Raw genomic sequence first — 22,506 nt, 5'->3', positions numbered from 1 at the left:
ATGAAGAAGCCCAGTTATCTACCTAGGTTACAAAATAAAATTAAAATTAAATCTCCTTACGTCAGTGAACTTGGACTCTGAAAGTTCTCTCTCCTGAGCAGAGAGCCTTTTAAAGACTTGTGTGTCACGCTGGCGGCAGGGGGTCGCGGCTACTGGGAAGGAGCTGGCTCCGCAGGTCCCGCCCTCCCCCGGGTCGTCCCTCCCTCTGGCCTGCTCCCTACCTCCTGGGGACTCGCGCTCGCCCCCTCCCCGCCTGCCCCCTACTCCGCGACAGCGGCGGCTTCCGAGGTCTGGCGTGCGTCAAAGCCCTAACTGGGAGGCTGATTTGTGGAGCATCCCCCTCAACCCCCTTGTCCCTCCTCCTCCCACTGAAGTGGCCAAGGGAGTTGAGCTGAGCAGGGGGAGGGGAAGATCTACACCCATCCCCCTTCCTCTAGCCCTCCCTGCGTTTAGATTCAGTTGCACCTTTTATTATTTTAACTCTTCTCCATAGGACACGCAGCCCCCAATCTGTCCCTCCGGCCTGGGCGGCCCCTGGTCCCGCGCGCCAGGATGGGAGAGCGAGGGACCTGCCCGCGGCCCGCCGGCGTGTGCAAGGAGGTCCAGCCGCCGCGCCCGCTGCCCGGAGTCTGTAAGTTTCAAAGCTGCTCCGGGGGAGGGGAGGTGGAGGCTGTCCGCGTCCCCATAAATGATTTAAAATGCAAAACACCGGAGAGGCTTGCAGTGTTGGATGGACTTTTCGGGGCGCACTCCCCTACTGCAACCCGCAGGCTGTTGTCTAGTTCTTTTTTCTCCCCCCTCACCTTGTATATTTGATTCCTTAGTTGTTTAAAAAAAAAACAGTGTTCAGTTTTTCAATTTATAATATTATGATTTCCACAGGAACCTTTTTAACTGTTTTTTTTAGATGCAACTCATTCTTTCGCATTTAAAATAATTCTTATAATTTATAAATTCTATAGCACACCACTTACTATAATTTTGTCAGATTACATGTTATTTATACTGCGCGAGGAGTCACGGCCTTTGCTTACTTCTAAAAATAACGGAGGAATTTCCCCTCTTTACTTTTAATATTGCTACATCATCTAAGTACTTTAATAAGTAGATCGTGCACCCAACTGGTCTTAATCTTCTTGATTGACGCACGTGCTGTAGTCTTGCACTAATTTATAGACGCGGTTCGTCGCAGAGAATTATCTTTGAGCCTGCTGTTTACCGGAAGGCTCTTGGTTTTGTTTAGCTAAGGCTAGGTCCATATGTGCTCAGAAGATAAGAAAAATTGAAACAGTTCTTTTTATTAAAACCAAGTAATTTTTCTGAGATCCCAGAACTCAGGCACAAGCTAGACTTATGTTTGGGTTAGTGAAAAATCACAGTTTTGGTTTTGCATGTCACCTCGCGCATGTACAAACATATCCTTGAATACAAGGACCAAGAGGTGAGCAGAGGGTGGATTTTTAAGTTTTTAATAACTGTTTCCCTCGTGCAGGAGGACGGGTGTCCAGGGACGGAGAGGCAGGTGACAGGCAGGTGGCTAAGCTGGCTATGGTGACAGGACGATGTTGGCCAGAAAGAGTATCATCCCGGAGGAGTATGTGCTGGCGCGCATCGCCGCGGAGAACCTGCGCAAGCCGCGCATCCGAGACCGCCTCCCCAAAGCCCGCTTCATCGCCAAAAGCGGGGCCTGCAACCTGGCGCACAAGAACATCCGTGAGCAAGGACGCTTTCTGCAGGACATCTTCACCACCTTGGTGGACCTGAAATGGCGCCACACGCTGGTCATCTTTACCATGTCCTTCCTCTGCAGCTGGCTGCTCTTCGCTATCATGTGGTGGCTGGTGGCCTTTGCCCATGGGGACATCTATGCTTACATGGAGAAAAGTGGAATGGAGAAAAGTGGTTTGGAGTCCACTGTGTGTGTGACTAATGTCAGGTAAGAACGTAGTGGGATGAGGCAGGGGTTGAAAACAGTAGAGAAAAAAATGTCAAAATGCCTTTTCTCTTATCATTCTGTTATTTAATTGAAAGTGAAATAAAGGGTTTGTTTTAGAATCTTCAGAAACAAAAAAGCACAATAAAGAACAAAACCTAACATAGTAAATATTTTTTTTTAATGCAGCTTTATGGATGAAGAGTCTCTGAAAATCTGAGCTTCAGTCCTTTGGACTAGCCTTGAAAATGTTGTACCAGTTATCAAAAAAAAAAAAAATTGTAATTCAGAGGATAACACAGAGTGCTTTACTCCAAAAGCACACACATTTAGTTCAGTATGAGAAAGCTGCTGTCCGTAGTTTCAGTGTCCACAGTTAAGTATCTCTGATCAACAAAAAATATTATGCTAGTGGACATTTTTCTATGACTCTTCTAACCCATGGCACTTTCAGAAATAATAAGAAAAAAAAATAGGGAGGTCCTAGGGGGAGAGTGTCCTAGATTAAAAATCTACTAAAAAATGAAATAAATATCATCCCTTCTTTATCGAGATTATCATAACATAGCTGATTGCTTGCATAGGATTCAGAAATTAAAAGTTGTGCTAAGATTCAGAACTAGAAATTGCTAATTTTTAATGAAAATTAGTCCAAAATTTTATGGAAGGGGTTATATAAAAGCAATTTAATTTTGTACTCTTCTTTCAAAGTTTAAATAGAATAAGGACAAGACAGTTCTTAGATTACCTAACTTTGGCTTCTTTCTCATATCATAAGTATCTCAAAGACAGGTAAATTGAATTTGATTTCAGTGATTCTCCTCTCTCACTTTCACATGGTTTAAGAACATTTAGTTGAGGTGATTTGTTTCTTAATTTTTTGTTGTTGTTGTTGGGAGGTGGAAAGAGATCAATTACCAAGTTGTTCACTGTGAATCAAAACAGTAGTAATAACACTGGAAAATTTTTCAAAACATTTTTAAAAGAACATTTTAAATTCACATAATTCACAAAGCAAGGAAACTTGAAAAAGCATTATGATACCAGGAGACTGTTCATAATGTCTCCCCAAAGGATGGGACCTCCAGTGACTCTGAAACCTTATGAAGCTAGCATATCACTGCAGAAAGTGGACCCCAGACTGTGAACTTGTCCACCCTTCCATTTGCTAAGTAACTACAATACCACCATCCTTTCAAGGAGGAAGGCAGCATTAGTGCGCGGAGATCACACACCACAGATTTCAGCTCAATTTTTGAGGAGCAAAAACTATTGAACTGATGTATTGCTTTTAATATTGATTAGATATTCTTTTCCGTTTTCAAACTTGTCACGAACTGTTGTCTCAAAGAAAATGCAGTTGGAAAACACAGGAAATTATCGGTATACCAGATATAAAGAAAACACAATACTTAAAATATCCGTTAAAACATTCAATAGATATTCTAAGATCAAATATCATTATCTATAATATATCTCTTTAAGAAACTTACTGGCACTGATAATTGGTGAATCATTTTCATATCAAAATAAATTTTTAATCTAAATTATATGATAGATACTGATAAAAAGAGATAAAAGAAATAATAACAGCAAACCTTAAAAATACCCATTCTCTCCCAATGAGAATTTAAAAGGTGACTAATAATAATTCCAATTCTTTGCATTTTTCTCTTTGTAAATTCAATGTCCAATCATATCACTAAAATTGGAAACAACATTTTTCATTGAATATTCGCCAGTATTTCCAAATAATGTTTGACCATTCTTCTTTTAGGGTGACTCATTTCCTCCTTCATGTATTTTCTCCTTCAAGGAGTCTCTTTGACTCCTTCATTTAATATGAGTCAAAAAATAGACCAATATATTTCCTTTCTCAATATTATCCAGCCTACCTCTCTCTGTAACAGAACAAAGGAACAGCTAAACACTTTTATCTCCTGAGATTGTTTAGCATAGCAAGTGTCAGTAAAAAGCTGGATCTTGTACCACATGTAATATTTAGAATTCCTAAACAATATATAACATATCCACATGAACAGTCTCTTAAACCATTAAAACAAACCATTTGGGATATTTATCATTAGATTGCTCTCTGAAGTATGGATACAGAAACCAGTGTTTTATCCATACCCCTTCTCTGGGGTCCATTTTTATTCTTCGCCATGTTTTGGGGCTCTACCAGATATCTTTTTGTGGGTAGCTGGTGCAATAGGCAATTACTGTAGTTTTCCCTGAATCATTTTAGCACCAAAAGAAATAGGCAACTTTTGCACTCCACTTAAAAACTAATCAAAAGAATAATCCATGTATTCTTGCTTATCCCTCATGGTTTTCTACCAAAGTGCACTGTATATACCAAGTATTCAAATGGTTTTAAACATTTTTCTCACCTGCTGTCCATAGCATTAATAAATAGGTAATACTTTGAGAGATTGCTAATGTGTGTGGCTTGTCTTCTATAAAGTTAGAGAAGTTGGAAATTGGGGTTGGGGGCAAAGATAGGACTAATCCCTTTTCCATGAAGAAGCCACAGCAGTACTAGTTGTGAAATTAAGTGTTATAAATTGATAGTAATAAATGTGGTGCTTCCCATATGGGGGTAAATGAGAATCACCTGAGAACTTTTCAAAAGCCTCTTACCCAGATCCAACCTCAGCCTATCAAATCAATGTTTATTCACTAAGATAGGGAGTAGATGTTCTATTTGAAAAAGCTTCCCAAGAAAATCCTACAACTTCTTGGTTCCTTCCCTTTGCTTCTTTCACAGGATTAGGCCAAAGTGAGAAAATTCAAGTTAGTATAATATTAATTACAGGTACACCTTAGAGATATTGCAGTTTTGGTTCCAGACCATTGCAATAAAGCAAATATCACAATAAAGCCAGTTACACAGACTTTTTTGTTTCCCGGTACATACACAACATTTACATTATATTGTAATCTAATAAGTATGTAATACCATTATGGCTGAAAAATGTACGTATCTCAATTCAAAAAATATTCTAATGCTAAAAAATACTAATAATCATCTGAGCCTTCTGCAAGATGTGGTCTTTTTGCTGGTGGTGGGACTAGCCTTGATATTGATGGCTGCTGATTGATCCAGGTAGTGGTTGCTGAAGGTAGGGATGGCTGTGGCAACTTCTTAAAATATGACAATGAAGTTTGCTGCATCAATTGACTTTTCTTTTCACAAAAGATTTATCTGTAATGTGTGATGCTGTTTGATAGCATTTTACCCACAGTAGAAATTCTTTCAAAACTGGAGTCAATCCTCTCAAAACCTGCCACTGCTTTATCAACTAAGTTTATGTAATCTTCTAAATTCTTTTTTGTCATTTCAACAGTGTTCACAGCATCTTCACCAAGAGTAGATTCCATCTCAAGAAACCACTTTCGTTGCTTGTCCAGAAGAAGCAACGCCTCATTCATCCAAGTTTTACCATGAGATTGCAGCAATTCAGTCACATCTTCAGGATCCCCTTCTAATTTTAGTTCTCTTGCTATTTCTACCACATGTGCAGTGACTCCCTCCACTGAAGTATCGAACCTCTCAAACTTATTCATGAGAATTACAATCAACTTCTTCCCAATTCCTGTTAATGTTAATATTCTGACCTCCTGCCATGAATCGCAAATGTTCTTAATGGCATCTAGAATGATGAATCCTTTCCAGATGGTTTTCAATTTACTTTACCCAGCTCCATCAGAGGAATCACTATCGATGTCAGCAATAGCCTTATGAAATGTAAATTTCTTAAGTAATAGGCCTTGAAAGTCGAAATTACTCCTTGACTCATGGCTGTAGAATGGATGTTGTGTTAACAGGCATAAAAACAGCAATCATCTCCTTCTACATCTCCGTCAGAGCACTTGAGTGACTAGGTGCATTGTCAATGGGCAGTAATATTTTGAAGGAATCTTTTTTTCTGAGCAGTAGGTCTCAGCAGTGGGCTTCAAATATTTAATAAATCATGCTGCAAACAGATATGCTGTCCTCTAGCCTTTATACTGCTACTTATAGAGTGCAGGCAGAGTCACTTTATATGCTTCAGGGCTTCAGGATTTTCAGAGTGGTCAATGACCAATGGCTTCAACTTGATGTTACCAGCTGCATTAGTTCCTAAGAAGAGTTAGCCTGAACTTTGAAGCTTTGAAGCCAGGCATTGACTTCTGTCTAGCTATGAAAGTTGTGGGTAACGTCTTCTTCCAATAGAAGGCTTTTTCATTTTCAACACTGAAAATCTGTTGTTTAGTGCAGCCACCTTTACTAATTTTCTTAGCTAGATCTTTTGGGTAACTTGCTGCAGCTCCTCCATCAGCACTTGGTGCTTCACCTTGCACTTTTCTGCTTTGAAGGCGGCTTCTTTTCTTAAGCCTCCTGAACCAATCTCTTCTAGCTTTAAACTTTACTGTTGCAGCTTCCTCACCTCTCATCCTTCATAGAATTGAAGAGAATTAGGGCCTTGCTCTAGTTTAGGCTTTGGCTTAGGGGAATGTTGTGCCCGATTTGGTCTTTTGTCCAGACCACTCAGACTTTCTGCATGTCAGCAATGCAGCTATTTCGCTGTCTTATCATTTGTGTCTTCACTGGAGTAGCACTTTGAATTTTTTTCAAAACTTTTTCTTTCCATTGTTCACAACTTGGCTGTTTGGCACAATACGCCTAACCTTTGGCCTAGTGTGGCTTTTGCCTTCCTCACCAGCTTAATCATTTTTGCTTTTGATTTAAAGTGAGAGGCAGCAAATATTTCCTTTACTTGAACGCTTAGTGTTCTTTGTAAGGCTATTAACTGACCTCATTTCAGTAGTGCTGTGTCTCAGGGAACAGGAAATCCCAAGGAAAAGGGGAGAAACAAGGGAGCAGCTGGTCAGTGGAGGAGTCAGAACATACACATTTATTGATTGTCTGTCACCTTATATGGGCATGGCTCATGGTGCCCCAAACTAGGGGTTCTCAGTCCTTGGTCTGCAGACCAGTGCTGGCCTGTGGCCTGTTAGAAACCAAGCCACATAGCAGGAGGTGAACAGCAGGGGAGCAAACATTACCTCCTGAGCTCTGCTTCCAGTCACATCAGTGGGGGCATCAGATCCTCATAGGAGTGTGAACCCTATTGTGATCTGCGCAGGTGAGGGATCTAGGCTGCGGGTTCCTTGTAAGAATCTAATTTCTGATGATCTGAGGTGGAATAGTTTCATCTCGAAACCATTTTCTCCCCATACACCCCCCAGTATTGTCTTCTACAAAACCAGTCCCTTTGCCAAAAAGGCTGGGGACTGCTGCCCTGAACGATGACAATCGTGACATCAAATATCACTAATCACACATCATGGTAACTGATGTAATAATAATGAAAAAGTTTGAAATCTTGTGAGAATTACCAAAATGTGACACAGAGACACAAAGTGAGCACGCGCTTTTGACAAAATTGTGCTAATAGACTTGCTGTACAAAGGTTGCCACAGACCTTCAATTTATAAAAATGCAGTATCTGCAAAGTACATTACAGCAGAGTAGAATAAGGCATATCTGTATGAGATCTTGACACAGTCATTTACTAGTTTCTGCCTCTAGTTCTCCCTTTCATCATTTCAGTATTCTCCAGAACACCTAGAGGAGCGCTTCTCAACCTTTTTGGAGCCAGGGACTGGTTTTGTGGAAGGCAATTTTTCCACTGATGGGGTTGGGGGATGGGGATGGTGTGGGGATAAAACAACTATCCCACCTCAGATCATCAGGCATTAGATTCTCATCAGGAGGGGGTAACCTAGATCTCCCACATGCGCAGTTCACAATAGGGTTCGCTATCCTATGAGAATACAGTACCTCCACTGACCTGACTGGAAGCAGAGCTCTGGCGGTAATGCTGGCTTACCCACTATTCACCTCCTGCTGTGTGTGCCCCAGTTCCTGACCAGCCATGGACCACTACTGGTCCCTGACCTGGGGGGCTTGGGGACCCCTGACTTAAAAGAACAAAATTAGATCATCAATAAGACACTTTTCTTTCCAAATGGAAAACCATTCCCTTCTATTGAAAATACTAGTTGTTTGGAATAATGTGTTTTATACCAGTTTTTTTAGCACTGTACTATTTCTATATGAGATACAAAATAAGTATTAGCTAATGAATATGATTTTAAAGATTATAAATAATAAGTTCACTCAGTACTCAGTACCTTCCGTATGACTCAAGTCTCCTAAACATAGATATGCAATAAATAATAAACATCCACCTGGTAGAAAGTTTTACAGAGTAAACTGTGCCTTTGTGAAAGTGAAGTATTTCGCAATGTAAAATATGCCTTTATATAAAAATATATTAATCTTTTACACAGTTAAGCCCATGTGAAACATTAATAGAATGTTAATTAGGCCTTAGCTTAAAGGAACTCAGTGAATTAATAGAATGTTAATCTCCAGAAGTCTGGAGGTAGATGCATGCAAGAGAGAGAGAGACTGTTCTAAACACAGTTTAGAATTTGGCATTTTACAAGTTTAAGTTGGCTAGTCTGTCTGCAAGCATTTAATAGTCTCTAGTGGAAGAAAATGAAAAGTTCAGCCTGGCATATTATTTCATTATTCAAAATGTGACCTGATGGTGTTCTTTTCTGATATCCTTCCTCACAGGTCTTTCACTTCTGCTTTTCTCTTCTCCATTGAAGTTCAAGTTACCATTGGGTTTGGAGGGAGGATGATGACAGAGGAGTGCCCTTTGGCCATCACGGTTTTGATTCTCCAGAATATTGTGGGTTTGATCATCAATGCGGTCATGTTAGGCTGCATTTTCATGAAAACAGCTCAGGCTCACAGAAGGGCAGAAACTTTGATTTTCAGCCGCCATGCTGTGATTGCCGTCCGAAATGGCAAGCTGTGCTTCATGTTCCGAGTGGGTGACCTGAGGAAAAGCATGATCATTAGTGCCTCCGTGCGCATCCAGGTGGTGAAGAAAACAACTACACCTGAAGGGGAAGTGGTCCCTATTCACCAACTAGACATTCCTGTTGATAACCCAATTGAGAGCAATAACATTTTTCTGGTGGCCCCTTTGATCATCTGCCACGTGATTGACAAGCGCAGCCCCCTGTATGACATCTCAGCAACTGACCTGGCCAACCAAGACTTGGAGGTCATAGTTATTCTGGAAGGAGTGGTTGAAACTACTGGCATCACCACACAAGCACGAACCTCCTACATCGCTGAGGAGATCCAATGGGGCCACCGCTTTGTGTCCATTGTGACTGAGGAAGAAGGAGTGTACTCTGTGGATTACTCCAAATTTGGCAATACTGTTAAGGTAGCTGCTCCACGGTGCAGTGCCCGAGAGCTGGATGAGAAACCTTCCATCCTTATTCAGACCCTCCAAAAGAGTGAACTGTCTCATCAGAATTCTCTGAGGAAGCGCAACTCCATGAGAAGAAACAATTCCATGAGGAGGAACAATTCTATCCGAAGGAACAACTCTTCCCTCATGGTACCAAAGGTGCAATTTATGACTCCAGAAGGGAATCAAAACACCTCAGAATCATGACAGCAAGATAACCCCCCCAAGACAGTCTTTTATCAAGTTTCGATGGTTTATGCCAGGCACTGTCAGACTGAACCAGAGCTGGAACACAATAATGTGTCTTTCCACATTTTATTACACTAAATGATATTCATATTCAAGCAACAGCACTTTCTGTAGTAATAAAAAGTAACACACAAAGTGGAGGATTCATGGCTTATGCTTGTTTCATATGTGTAGAATTCTCAGTGACATGCTTAAGTTATGTGTAGGGGTGGGTATGCTCTCGTTTCTCTCAATTTGAAACACAAGAATTACTAATAGTAACAGGCCTTGAGCACAGAATTTAGTCAAGAAATGAAATCTGTTTGAAATGCTTAGTTGGTGAAACCACAGATCTCTCTGTTACTAATGATCACTCTGTAAATGCGAATAGAATAGGAGGAGAAAAAACAAAATCATGTTAATGCCTTTTGTATATCAACCTTCTCCTGTCTCCATGATACTGCATTTGGTAGGAAGCCTGAGGCAAAAACCGTTTAAGTGGATCTGTTTGTAAGTGGATTCAGTTCATTCACTTGGTCTGTCGGTGACTCCTGAAGGTCTCCTGGTCCATCTCATTGCAGCCTGTTGGGCAGAGCTGGACAAGGTGTCTTTGGAGGAAAGCTAAGTCTTGTCTCATTTAGGACTGGGTTCCCAACAGTGACAATCACTTCCTTCAGCTTCTTCTTCTAGAATTCCCACAGGGAAATACTGTATTGAATATTTTATTAAAACATTTTCTTTGTACTCACTGTAGTTTTGTGATTCCTGTTTCACAAAATCATCCCAAGTTAAAACTCCAGAAAAGATGTTTTTAGAGCCATATAACAGAGATGTCAAAGTGATAATACTCACTCTGAGATTCCTCTCTCTCAAATCTGTTTGCTCCAAAACTAGCTTTTTTTTGCTTTGTTTTGATTTTATTTCAGGTTTTAAAATGTCCTCTTGGTTTTTCAATCTGAGCCTGACATACCATAAAAATGCTATAAGTTTTTTTTTTTAATCTTCAATCTCCCATCTTAAAACTATACTTCCTTCCCAGTAATATCTGAATTTAGGCTTGGTATTTATAGATTTAGCATTATCTCATTTGCTAAAGTGAGATTTTCAATCAACGCTTCATTTAAGCATCTTTAGTGCCTGCTTCTTCAAGGAAGGGATGAGAGAGGAGAAAGAAGTACTAGGTTAACAAGCTATATATGGTCTTATTCTTACATTTTATATAGCTAAATATCAGAAAGCTGAACTATTGTGAAATCTTTCACACAGATCTGGGGGTTTGTATTTATGAACATTGAAATAGGCAGGTAATTATGAAATGTTCTGTCTTAAGACACATGATTCTCACCAGGTGAATGGAAATTGTTTATCAGGTCATTGAGTTAATCATTCCTGAAAGGGTTCTAACTGTTCCTCTGAACTCTAGACTCACAGATCAAACAGGCACCTGAGGCTTCACTTGGATACTGAACAAGCGTTTCAAACTTACTATGTCTAAAACCAAATGCTTCATTCTCACTCACAAAACCTGTCCTCCTCCCAGTCTTTCTTCCAATCACTCGGGCATCAAGTCATGACCTGGAAGTCATTCTTGCTGCCTCTTTCACACCCTACATGCCATCCATTAGCCATTACCTCTTGGCTCTGCTTTCAAAATATATCCTGAATATTACCAATTCTCTCTACTCCGCCACTTCCTTCATAGTCCAAGCAAGGATACTTGTTACCCAGTATGTATGCGTGCATCTGTAACAACTGTTTGAATATTAAAACATTTCTGTCTAGGTTGCTAAAGACTATCGTAATAAAACTTAACCCAACAGCAACTACGGAGATGGATATCAGACCTCAAAACAATTCTGGAACAGATGCAGGTTCCCACCTTCCCACCCCAGGGCAGCTGAGCAGACTCAGAGGCAGCTGCCACTGATCCAGCAATAAGAACATGGATAGCGGCTTCCTGCTGCTCAGTAGCAGCCCAACGTTTGTAGAGGTGACACAGGCTGTGCAGCAGTTGATGTCAGGACATAGTGGAGCTGAGATGTCCAGGGTCTAGAGAATTCCCTAGCACCAGGGGCAAAGCTAGCTACGGAGTACAGGCAGTTCCCCGAGCCACCTTCCAGCTGCAACTAAATGCTGAGTGTCAAGGACCTAATGACTGTCAATATAATGGGCATGTCAACGAAAGGTTATGAGGGGCTCCCTATGTCAAGTTGTGGCTCAGACAGGGACATCATTTAGCTAGAGAGAGCCACACCAAACCACAGGTTCTATCAGCAATTTCTAAAAATCTGAAAATGTTTTAGAGAGTATTAAAATGATTTTGTGACCTATTTTTGCTAAAACATATTTCACTGGGTAAGCAATTTTGAGAACTATATAGTTTTAGAAGATAAGACTGACTCTGTACATATATGTGTGTACATGTATGATTTTGCCTTACATATTCTGTTTAAATATTATTTATATTCAGTATTTTGGTTCTCTGCTTCTACCCTTTCTTCCACCTCCACAATACATACAGCAGGAACAATATTTTTTTAAATCACAAGTCAAACTACATGACCAACCTCTTCTTAAAGCCCTCTTCTGCCTTTTTCATTTTCTTTTTTCTTTTCTTTTTTGGAGACAGAGTCTCACTGTGTCACCCAGGCTGGAGTGCAGTGGCACGATCTCAGCTCACTGCAACCTCTGCTTCCCAGGTTCAACAGATTCTCATGCCTCAGCCTCCTGAGTAGCTGGGATTACAGGCGTGTGCCACCACACCTGGCTAATTTTTTGTAATTTTAGTAGAGCCAGGGTCTTACCATGTTGCCCAGGCTGGTCTCAAACTCCTGAGCTCAGACAGTCTGCCCACCTCGGCCTCCCAAAGTGCTAGGATTACAGGTGTGAACCACCATGCCCAGCCCTTTTTATTTTTCTTAAAATGCAAACCAAAATCCTTACCAAGGCCGACAAGCCACTACATCTCATTGTTAGCACTCTTCCCCTCAGTGACTCCCATACTTTTCCACACTGGCCTTTCTGCTCTTTGAGAAAGAGACATATGGCTCCTGCATCATGGATTTGCTTCTACCTGGAGAGTTTTCCCTCAGAAAGCCTCATGAGTCTCCCCTGTCATGATTTAGTCTCTGCTCGAGTGTCACCTCGTGAGGAAGTATAGTGTAATAGTTATAAAAACAGACCCAGAAGCCAGACTCCCTAGGTTTCAATTTCAATGTTAACATTTAGCATCTGTAAGGCCTTGACAAAATTAGCTTCTTTGTGCCTCAGTTTCTCCATACATAAAATCAGGATGACTATAGTATCTACCTCACAAATTTGTTGTGAGGATTAAGTGAGTTAACATATACAAAGGGCTTAAAAGAGTATAATTCAGGACAAGCCCAGGACAAGCACTTGAAATAAAGGATTTCCTTTATTTCAAAAAAGGCAAAAGGCAATAAAAGAAAAAAAAAAAAGGATTACCTTCAAACTAATTGGCTTCTTAGTAAATGACTGATTCAATGCATTACTCTTCTTCTCTAGGACAGAGATAAAAGAACTCTGCAGTTCGGGAAGGGGAACATCACACACTGGGGCCTATCATGGGGAGGGGGGAGAGGGGAGGGATTGCATTGGGGAGTTATACCTGATATAAATGATGAATTGATGGGTGCTGACAAGTTGATGGGTGCAGCACACCAACATGGCACAAGTATACATATGTAACAAACCTGCACATTATGCACATGTACCCTAGAACTTAAAGTATAATAAAAAAAAATTAAAAAAAAGAACTCTGCAACATGAATCTGATCTCTTGAAACCTCTGCAGCAGAGGCCCTTATATCTGCCCACTCCCAGTTGCTTTTCCTGATCCTTTGACACCTTTAACAGACACTTGCCTGTCCTCAAGCATTGTCATGTGTAAAATACTACAACATGTAAAAAGGAAACATTTTGCATACAGAGATTTCTGCTTGCGCTTGTCTATCATATATTTATTCATTTAGTAATATATATTGAATGTCTGCCGGGTCTGACATTTACCATCTGGCAAAAATAACTAAGTGTGTCTATTTTCTTTAAGGAGGAGCAGAAATTGATAGCCCGGGTATATGCTGATTCTGCAGTAAGTAATCAGAGATGGAAAGTATCAGGTAAGATAAACTGGAATACATGCCAGAATTGGAAAAGAGACACTTTCACCTCAAAATCAAAATCCAAACATACTGCTAGTTACTGAGCAGGTATGGGAAGACAGCAGAAGATCTAGAACTGTTGCACATACAGCTTTGCTGAGAGCTGGATGAGAAAATAGAACATTGTCCTTAGAACTATCATTTTTCCCTGCTTTATCCCCATACCATAGTTTTATTCGACAATTCCTTATTGTTTGCATCTTAGCTCAAGACTCTCTCTAAAGAAAATCATTGTTGCCCTTGTCCAAATATCCCTGGCCAAAATGTTCTGACATGTAAGTGTGTCTCAGAACTGACAGTTTCCCAGCAGCTTAAGGAAATGACCTGAGTTCCCAAAGAAAGTCTAACCTGCAGAAAAGTTAGTCACTTAATGAACATAGGGCAGCATTTTCTCCCCTCCAATATTTGGATTTCATTTTGTTGTTGTTGTTGTTTAGCGACTTGGCATTCATGGAGCCAGAATTTTTCCCTTTGATAATAAATCAATTGTAGATAAAGAAGAATGAATGAAAAGACATCTACATCTCCTGGGACTCCCACTCCCAACTTTTGTTATTTTCAGCATGGAAGGTAGAGGCAGAACTGTAGTTAGTGTCTCCAAGGACCAGTGCATTAAAGTAACCATAACAAATCCTACAGGCTGTTTAAGAGGAAACCCAAGGGCCATGCTCTTCCCATGATCTTTATGCACAATTCTCATCAATGGTGATGGGAATTTCCCCACAGACCTAGCAAGGATGTGACTCTCAATTACACCCCTTGATAATCGCACAGATTCAAGTTTAAGTTCATGAAAATCTTAATCAGTCTTTAACTTCAGATCAAAATATTACATTGGAGTCCACTTTCATTTTAGGTTATTTACATCTTCATGAATACTCTTTTCAAGAGGTGTTCCAGTTCTCACGAAGATTTTCTTGGCTGTACCATATGGCACTCCTTCCTCCACTCCAATACTCCCAGGGGTAGTTGGAATGAAACTGTTGCCTTACACTGAGTTTATCTTAATTATTTGAAGGAACAAAAATATTAAATCTGGATTTCCACACACTATTGGATTGCTTCAGTGGGTATGGAAAAGTGGAGGCTGAAACAGTTGTCTGTAAAACTGAAGTTAAGATATATAGTACTTCAAAGGGCTTCACTTATTTGCCATTGATTGCTGAAGAAAGTTCACATTCTTTACACATGATAGTTAAGACTCTTTGTGGTTTGATTCCAACACACCTTTCCTGCCTGATTTTCTAACCCTACCCAGAATACCTTATGAAACTTCAAGTTTATTGAATGCTTCACTCACATTCTGCAAGCTGCTGAGATTGAAATTCTGTGCTTTCTCTACCACAAACTATTGTTTTTACTAAATCTTCTGAAATTCTCCACCTAAATCATTTGGTTTTTTTATCCCCACACATTTACCTCTATTTATTGGTTATTTCATAATAACTGGTATTATATAGCTTTTGAATATCCTAGACATCTCTCTCCTCTAGATTGTAAGTCCTTTCCCCAAATTACTTATCACGGTGCTTGCCTAAAATAGATGGTGATAGCAGCCTGACAGTTATCACCCCAAAATCCATCCTTCATTTTCCTACATAGAAACAGAGTTTAAGCTGGGCATATGAATATCCAGCGGGAGATTATACATTCCCAGTAGCTCTGTCAGTTACATATGGTCATGTGCCAAATTTGGGGCGCAATGTCCTGTGAACAGAAGCTAGTGGACCACTTTCAATTCTTGATGTTTAAAAACTCTTAGTTTGTGTATCTCGACCTTTTGCGCCTCCCGTGGACTGAGCACATGTGTGATGGAAATCCAGCTTTGACCAGGTTGATGAAGATAAAACCTGTGGAGTAAATAAGATGGAAATAACCTGGCACAGCAAATCACTTTGTGCAACAGTGCTGTGCAAGTCTGGGCTTCCTAATTTTAGCCAGTTACACAGATGAAAATAAACATTTACTTTATTTTGGTAGGTTTTTTTGGCTTTTTTTTTTTTTTTGACTGCTTGTTTGCATGTTTTCTTACTATATTATAGTTTGGCCTCTATTCTGATTAATAAAAATGCTAAATTATCAAATGCAAAAGTAACCCACAGAATGGCAGAAGATATTTTCAATTTTATATTCTACAAAAATTCATCTCTAGAATGTATAAAAAACTCTTAGAAATCAGTAAGATAAACATGGGCACTCAAATAGAAATAATTGACAAACAACATGAAAAAAGTACATCACAAAAAAGAGAACCCAAAAAGCCAACACACATATCCAAAGACACTTGATTTCGCTAATAATCTAAATGCAAATGAAAAGCACAATGTAATGCCATTACACACCACCAGAACAGTTAAACTGAAAAAGATAAAGGCAAGTGTTGAAAAGGATGAGGAGCAACTGGAACTTAAAAATACTACAAGTGGGAGAATATATTGTCATAATCACTCTGAAAAACTGTTTGGCAGGGTCTTGTAAAACAAAATGCAACAAATGCTATGACTTAGCATTTCCACTTTAAGTATATACTCCAAAGACTTACATTAAAAAATTTTGTGGTATCACTGTTACTATAGGTCCAAACTGGGAGCAACCCAAATATCCATTTACAATAAAATGGATATGTAAGTATCAATATGTTTATACAATGGACTACCACAGAACGAAAAGAATGAATAATTTATAATGACTCACAATAACATCCATATATCTCACACAGTACTGAGCAAATCAAAAGCATATCTTTATGGTTCCATTTATATAAAATTAAAAACAGCCAACATGACTCTTTGGTGTTTGTAAGTCAGGACATCGTTTATCATCACAGACAAAGGGATAGGAGCTGGAAGACAGCATGAGGAAGCTTCTGGGTCTCTGTGAATGTTCTGTTTTTTGAACTGTGTGCTAATTACATACGTGCATTCACCTGGGGAAAATTCATTGAGCTGTACATTATAATTTGTACATTTTTTTGTGTGCACAGTTCCTTTTAATAAAATTCAAAATAATGTAATCATCAAAATACTTTAAACAGAAGAAAAAAGTGAAAAGTAAAAAATGAATCTCTGGCCAGGCTCAGTGACTCAACCCTGTAATTCTAGCACTTTGGAAGGCCAAGGTGGGCAAATTGCTTGAGCCCCGGAGTTCGAGACTAGCCTGGGAAACTTGGAGAAACCCCGCCTCTACTAAAAATACAAAAATGAGCCAGACATGGTGGCTTGCACCCGTAGTCCCAGGCTACTTGGGATGGTTAGGTGGGAGGATTGCTTGAACTTGGGAGGCTGAGGTTGCAATGAGCCAAGATCGTGACAGTGCACTCCATCCTGGGAGACACAGCAAGACCCTGTCTCCAAACAACAATAATAACAGAAAGAATCACTTAAAATTAATCAACATTGATGAAAATCTACTTTCTTGTGTGGTAAATACACTGAAATTTTTTAGATTAATTGACTATCTAAAGACCCTATAAGATTTGTACATCATTTTAAAATACGTTTATCTCCCTAAGTGTCATGGTCTGTTAGATGTATAGCTCATGCTGGAGTGTGAATATGACCATTCATTTAACAATTATTTATTTAGTAACTGCTCTGTACCAGGCATTGTGATAAAGCCTGGGGATACAAATTATAAACCAAGTCACCACAAGGTGCCTACAGCCTAACAAAGACATTTACCAAAAGTGCCTGCAAAGGCGTATTACAAGATAGTGGTTACATGCAGGAACTCTGGAGTCAGGCAGCCCTGGCTTCTCTGCCATTTACAGTAATGGGACCCTGAACAAGTTCCCCTGAGCCTCAATTGACTTAATATGTTGAGTAAAGTAGTAGTATATTACTTAAGTTTATATTAATATATACACTATATGGTATGTAATTTATTATATATAATATACATACACTTATTATACTATATGTATTTATATATAGTTGTTTAGAAGTATTGATGAGAATTTGTGTTCAGTACAGTGTCTGGAATACAGTAAGTGCTCAATAAATCTTAACTATTATGACTACTATTGTTATTATTATTTTCGCAGCAGCAGCAGTAGTATGGTGGTGCTCCCAAGGTAGTGTCAATTAATGGGCAGGAAATAAAGAGACTCTCTAACAGAGAGGGCAATAGGGAACCAATGAAGAGGAAAGAATCAGTAAATTTATTCTAGAAGGTCCTAAAATAACCATCGTGACTACATGGGAAAACAATAAGGGATGGGCCCCATCTTCTACCAAAAATGTTAACTCCTACCCAGCCTTCAGCTCATAAGGTACCACTTCCTCAAATCATGTGTCTAATTTCACAAACAACATGAATATCTTAGAGCTCAGTATTTTAAGCCAGGAAAAGAGATAACAAGAGGGGCTATCAAATCCTTTTCTCTGATTCTCTGATATTCCTCTGCTTTATAGCAGAGGCTACAAAGGTACACTCAGAGGTTAAGCAATTTAGAACCAGCAAATCATTAGAAAATAGTGAGCCTGAGAAGGATTTTTAGCCCAAAATGGTAATAGCTTACCATTAGCTCCCTTCAGTTGATCCCCTTATCTTTGAAATAACCAAGGAGAAAAATTTTAAATCACACTTAATCTACTGCAGCCTGGGTAAACAAGAAAGACTTATCAGTGGGAAAGAAACTTTTAGAAATTCCTGGAAAAGATAAAGAGGATAGAATGGACTTGCTGGGAAAACCAATCACAGCTGAGATCTATTACCCAGATTCACTCAAAAGAAAGTATAGAGCTGCTAAACAAGGGGTTTTGCAACAAAAGTCAGGAACTATCCAAAGTTCAGAGGTGGTAGCTAGCGGCTGGGAACAGAAGCCAGAGCAGACAACAATTTAGGGACATTGCAGAGCTGTAGGAGATCTGTACTGGTCTGCAGACAGACAATAATTGGCACTGTAAGTAACTGGGGAACTAGTGCCTGAGACTTCTAGGAACACCAATGGTACTTTGGGCCCTCAGATAACTTGGGCTACCACAAGTGATAGAAAAAGAATAGGGTTGCAGTTGAGCATTTGAATTAAAGTTTTATTCGATGCCCTTTGAAGTTTCTTAACATTTGGTTGCAATTTACGTTTATAATTATATTGTACGAATATACTTTTTTGAAAGATCACAATTTTGGCACTCTCTAAAGGGCCTAGTTTGACAAGCACCATAAATCTTTTTCAAAAAATCACCCAGAAACATAATTCAACTTACAATATTTCCATTTTAGGTAGCACTACTTGTAAGCAGAAAGGATTTCTAGCATGACTTTTGTCTTTGTAGCTGAATAGTATTACCCTGGATTTGGGAGAGAAGGTGAACTCATTTCAAGAACGGAAGTAGGTTTTTCAGAACACTGCAGTAGTTGTAGAAATGTGTGTTGTAATAGAGGCAAGCTACAGAGAAACATATAGAAAGCTTAATCTGGAATGCTGGAATGGTGAATATGGTAAATACAACTAAGAAACAAGGGGGAACTTATCAAATTTAAATGAAAATTTTGACACTTGAATAAAAGATTTCCTGTGTGGTTACTCAAAATAAAATTATTCTGCCCCAGAATTCCTTTTGCAAATTACCCTTTAAACCAATTGTGTTTTACTGAGGAAAAATGTGATTCTTTTCTCTTTTTAGCCTTTTGTTATAGAAAATTTCAAACATATACAAAAGTGGAGAGATTAGTATAATGAACTGCACATAATAATCACCTCCTCAATAATGATCACGTTAGGGCCAATCCTTTTTCAATTTATCAGCTGTTGACTCAACTACACTTTTCTTCTCATAGAAATGGAAGCGATAATGGAAGTTTAAAAATAACAAAGCAAAACCTGGCAAAGGCCTTACCAGGTGTTGTGCAAACAAAAGACTATGTGAACATTTTTAATGTGAGAATAGCTTTTAAAGATTAAGACCAAAGAATGGAAAGACTTTGAGTTGAGTCTTGAATGATGGATGCTATTTCAACAGGCAGAGATGGGCAAGAAGGGTAACCGAAGCATAAGATTACAAGTTCCACGAAGCCAGGAACGTTTTCCATCTTGCTTACTATTGTGTTTCCAATATTTAACAGTGCCAATCCTTGCTTGATAAATATATGAATTAATGAATCAATGCCATTTATTCTCCTTCAGTTACCTGGCCTTTGCCAGGTTCCGCTTTGTTATTTTTAACCTTCCATTATTGCTTAGACTATAATTTTCTCCAGCAACGGGTTTTTTTACACTCATCTTTGTATTTCATTACTGTGGCAAGAAAACTGTAGTTGAGTCAACAGCTGAAAAATTGAATTGAAAGTCAAGAAATATCACAAGAATTAATGCTAAGATTTTACAAATGAATTCACAGTTCTGTTGAATTTAGGGTTTAAAGGATGTCTTTATGGCGCTAATCATTGATATAAGAATTTATTTTGTGATAGTCAATGGTACCAATCAGTAGTTGTAAAAGGCAGATAAATGACATAATTCTAAGAAAAAAAATCAATGACAAAGATTTTTTTCTTTTTGTTTTTTGAGTAAAATAAATGGTTCCATTTATATGGGCATCTAATAGGTCTAAGGGAACCATACTATGAATTTGACTTGAATTTTAAAAGTACATGTAAATAAATAGGCTTAACTACTCTACCTAAAATTGACAAAATGCCAAAACTATATTTAACTTTAATTTGCTAGAATCCCTATAGTGCACATTTCAAGAGGTGTCTCTCTTTTGTTGTTGACACAATTCAACTTAATTATGTGATTTTCCACCCCTTGTTTTATGTATTTGTTTTATTTTTACCTTTGCCTTTAACTGGATTTACTGACTAGTTTTTACTTACACATACATAGGAAATGCTTGAAGAAAAATCAATGTGTTTTGTGTATACAATCCACCAAATTTAAACTCTTCAATTAACAAGTCACATACAAGTGCAGCCAAAAAGAAGTTTAAGGCTCTGAAATCAGGATTTTGAATCATCTTAAAATATAATTTGAAACTGAACACAATGTCTTAGCGTTCTTTGCCACTTAATACTACTGATCACTCTCATCCTTTGGGAAGTTCTTATCTTTTAGGGCTTCAGTGATCACTTTTCAGGGTGTTCTCCTGCTCTTTCTGACTCTCTCACAGGCCATCTATTTCTGTGGTTTCACCTGAGTTGTCTATCTAGATGCCGCTTCACACACATATGTTTATTCCTCTAACTCACTAGCTACTGTAAACATTCTGCTGGAGAGCATGCTTAACATAGCAAAAACCAAATTTTGTGTATTTTCTAGGAGTCACCTCCTCATCTGTAATCTTTTGATGGTGAGACCCAGTGTTGAACTATAATTGCTTTTTCTTATCCCCTAAATTGTCCCTGGCCTTCTTAATAAATCAGTCTCCAAATATCACAGATTTCCTCTAGCACAATGTCCCGAGCATCTGTCTCTTTTTACACTGTCTTTACTCTAGTCCAGGCCCTCATTACCTGCTGCCTGGGCTATTGCAATGAACTCCGATCTGATCTTCAACCCTTTCTTCCCACTCATTCAACATATTAGCAATGAAATTTTCATAAAAGTGAAACTACGGTCATATTTTTTCTTCAAAAAACTCCAAGGTGTTCTCTTTCCTTCTTAAATTCAGATTCCTCACTTTGACACTCACTAATCTGCCTTCTGAATCCATCAGTCTCCCTCTTCCTGTCATTTATTTCCTTGATACAGACTAAATCTTACCCCTCTTACTGTTCTCTAGAAAGACCTTTTCTTTTTCACTTTGCCATGATTCAAAATCCTGATTTGACTCGGGTATAAATAATTCAAGAGACGTTTTAGACAGGCTTCATCAGAGTCTATGCACAGGTACGGACAAACTGCTGTCAAACATTTGAGAATTTCCATGTTAAATCAATTGGTTGTGTTGGAGGACAAAGGTATCTCAGATGTTGAAGCATTCTGTCATAGCTCAGAGTCTAAAGCCTCTTCCCAAAGCATCTTCCAGTTTTCAGAGCCTTAAACTTCTTTTTGGCTGCACTCATATGTGACTTGTTAATTGAAGAGTTTAAATTTGGTGGATTGTATACATAAAACACATTGATTTTTCTCCAAGTATTTCCTATGTATATGCTATGTCAAATTTCTTCTCCAGGTTGGGTAGAAAATCTCTGGACTTCCAAAAACTTTGTCTACTTAAAAATTCCAATAATATATCAGATAGAAGACTTTTACTCCCTTATCACTGGAAAAGCTGTAGCCCAAAGGATTTGAAGTGAATGGGTGGGGTAAGAGTGGTCTGATCTTTTTATCCCTCTCCACTTCTCTCACTTTGGAGGAACAGCCTATTGCTAGAACATCTCTTCCCTCTTCCTTTTTCACACCGTGGGTGTTAGGGAGAGAAGAGGGAATAAAAGAGCTGGTAGAAAATATATTATGTAACTGGTACCCAATATGTTTCCATTACTTCTAGTGGCCTCTGCCAATGTCGTGCTTTCTACCCACAAGATGTGTATGTATTTTTCTTGGGACGACTTAGCATCATTATTACATTACTAAGCACCCCGTCAGTGAGGGGCCTCCTACTCTCCATTTATTTTTTGCCAGTGGCCATGCCTTCACTGTCTCTGTACTAGTTATCTATTGCTATATAACAAATTACCAAAATGCAATGGTTTAAAACAGGAAACATTTATTATCTTGCAGTTTCTGAGGTTCAGAAATTTAGGCATGGTGCAACTGGATCCTCTGATGCAGGATCTCTTATCAGGCTCAAACAAGGTGTCAGTCAGGGTCTCTTATGAGGCTTAAGCAAGTCTCATCTAAACACTTGACTAGGAAAGGATTTGCTTCTAAGCTCATGTGGTTGTGTGC

At 38.9% G+C, this 22,506-nt stretch overlaps 1 protein-coding gene across 1 annotated transcript; it reads left to right on the top strand.

Annotated features, from left to right (window-relative positions):
• Positions 1 to 355: 355 nt before the first annotated feature.
• Positions 356 to 10,233, top strand: KCNJ8 (potassium channel, inwardly rectifying subfamily J, member 8). The gene is made up of 3 exons (XM_011955127.1): positions 356 to 631; positions 1,493 to 1,936; positions 8,568 to 10,233. Exons 2-3 carry the CDS (start codon positions 1,563 to 1,565, stop codon positions 9,466 to 9,468), a joined length of 1,275 nt encoding a protein of 424 aa, XP_011810517.1. The 5' UTR covers positions 356 to 631; positions 1,493 to 1,562; the 3' UTR covers positions 9,469 to 10,233.
• Positions 10,234 to 22,506: the final 12,273 nt, after the last annotated feature.

This window comes from Colobus angolensis, unplaced genomic scaffold (assembly GCF_000951035.1).
Source record: "Colobus angolensis palliatus isolate OR3802 unplaced genomic scaffold, Cang.pa_1.0 Scaffold11, whole genome shotgun sequence".
Lineage (NCBI taxonomy): Eukaryota > Metazoa > Chordata > Mammalia > Primates > Cercopithecidae > Colobus > Colobus angolensis.
Note: the sequence above shows the minus strand (reverse complement) of the source record. Positions and strands in the feature narration are given on the sequence as shown.

Excerpts from the sequence above, each read along its gene's own strand:
- KCNJ8 (XM_011955127.1), top strand. The coding sequence starts at position 1,563 with ATGTTGGCCAGAAAGAGTATCATCCCGGAGGAGTATGTGCTGGCGCGC. Across the intron at positions 1,937-8,567 it reads GTGTGTGTGACTAATGTCAG|GTCTTTCACTTCTGCTTTTC; the intron begins GTAAGAACGTAG and ends CCTTCCTCACAG.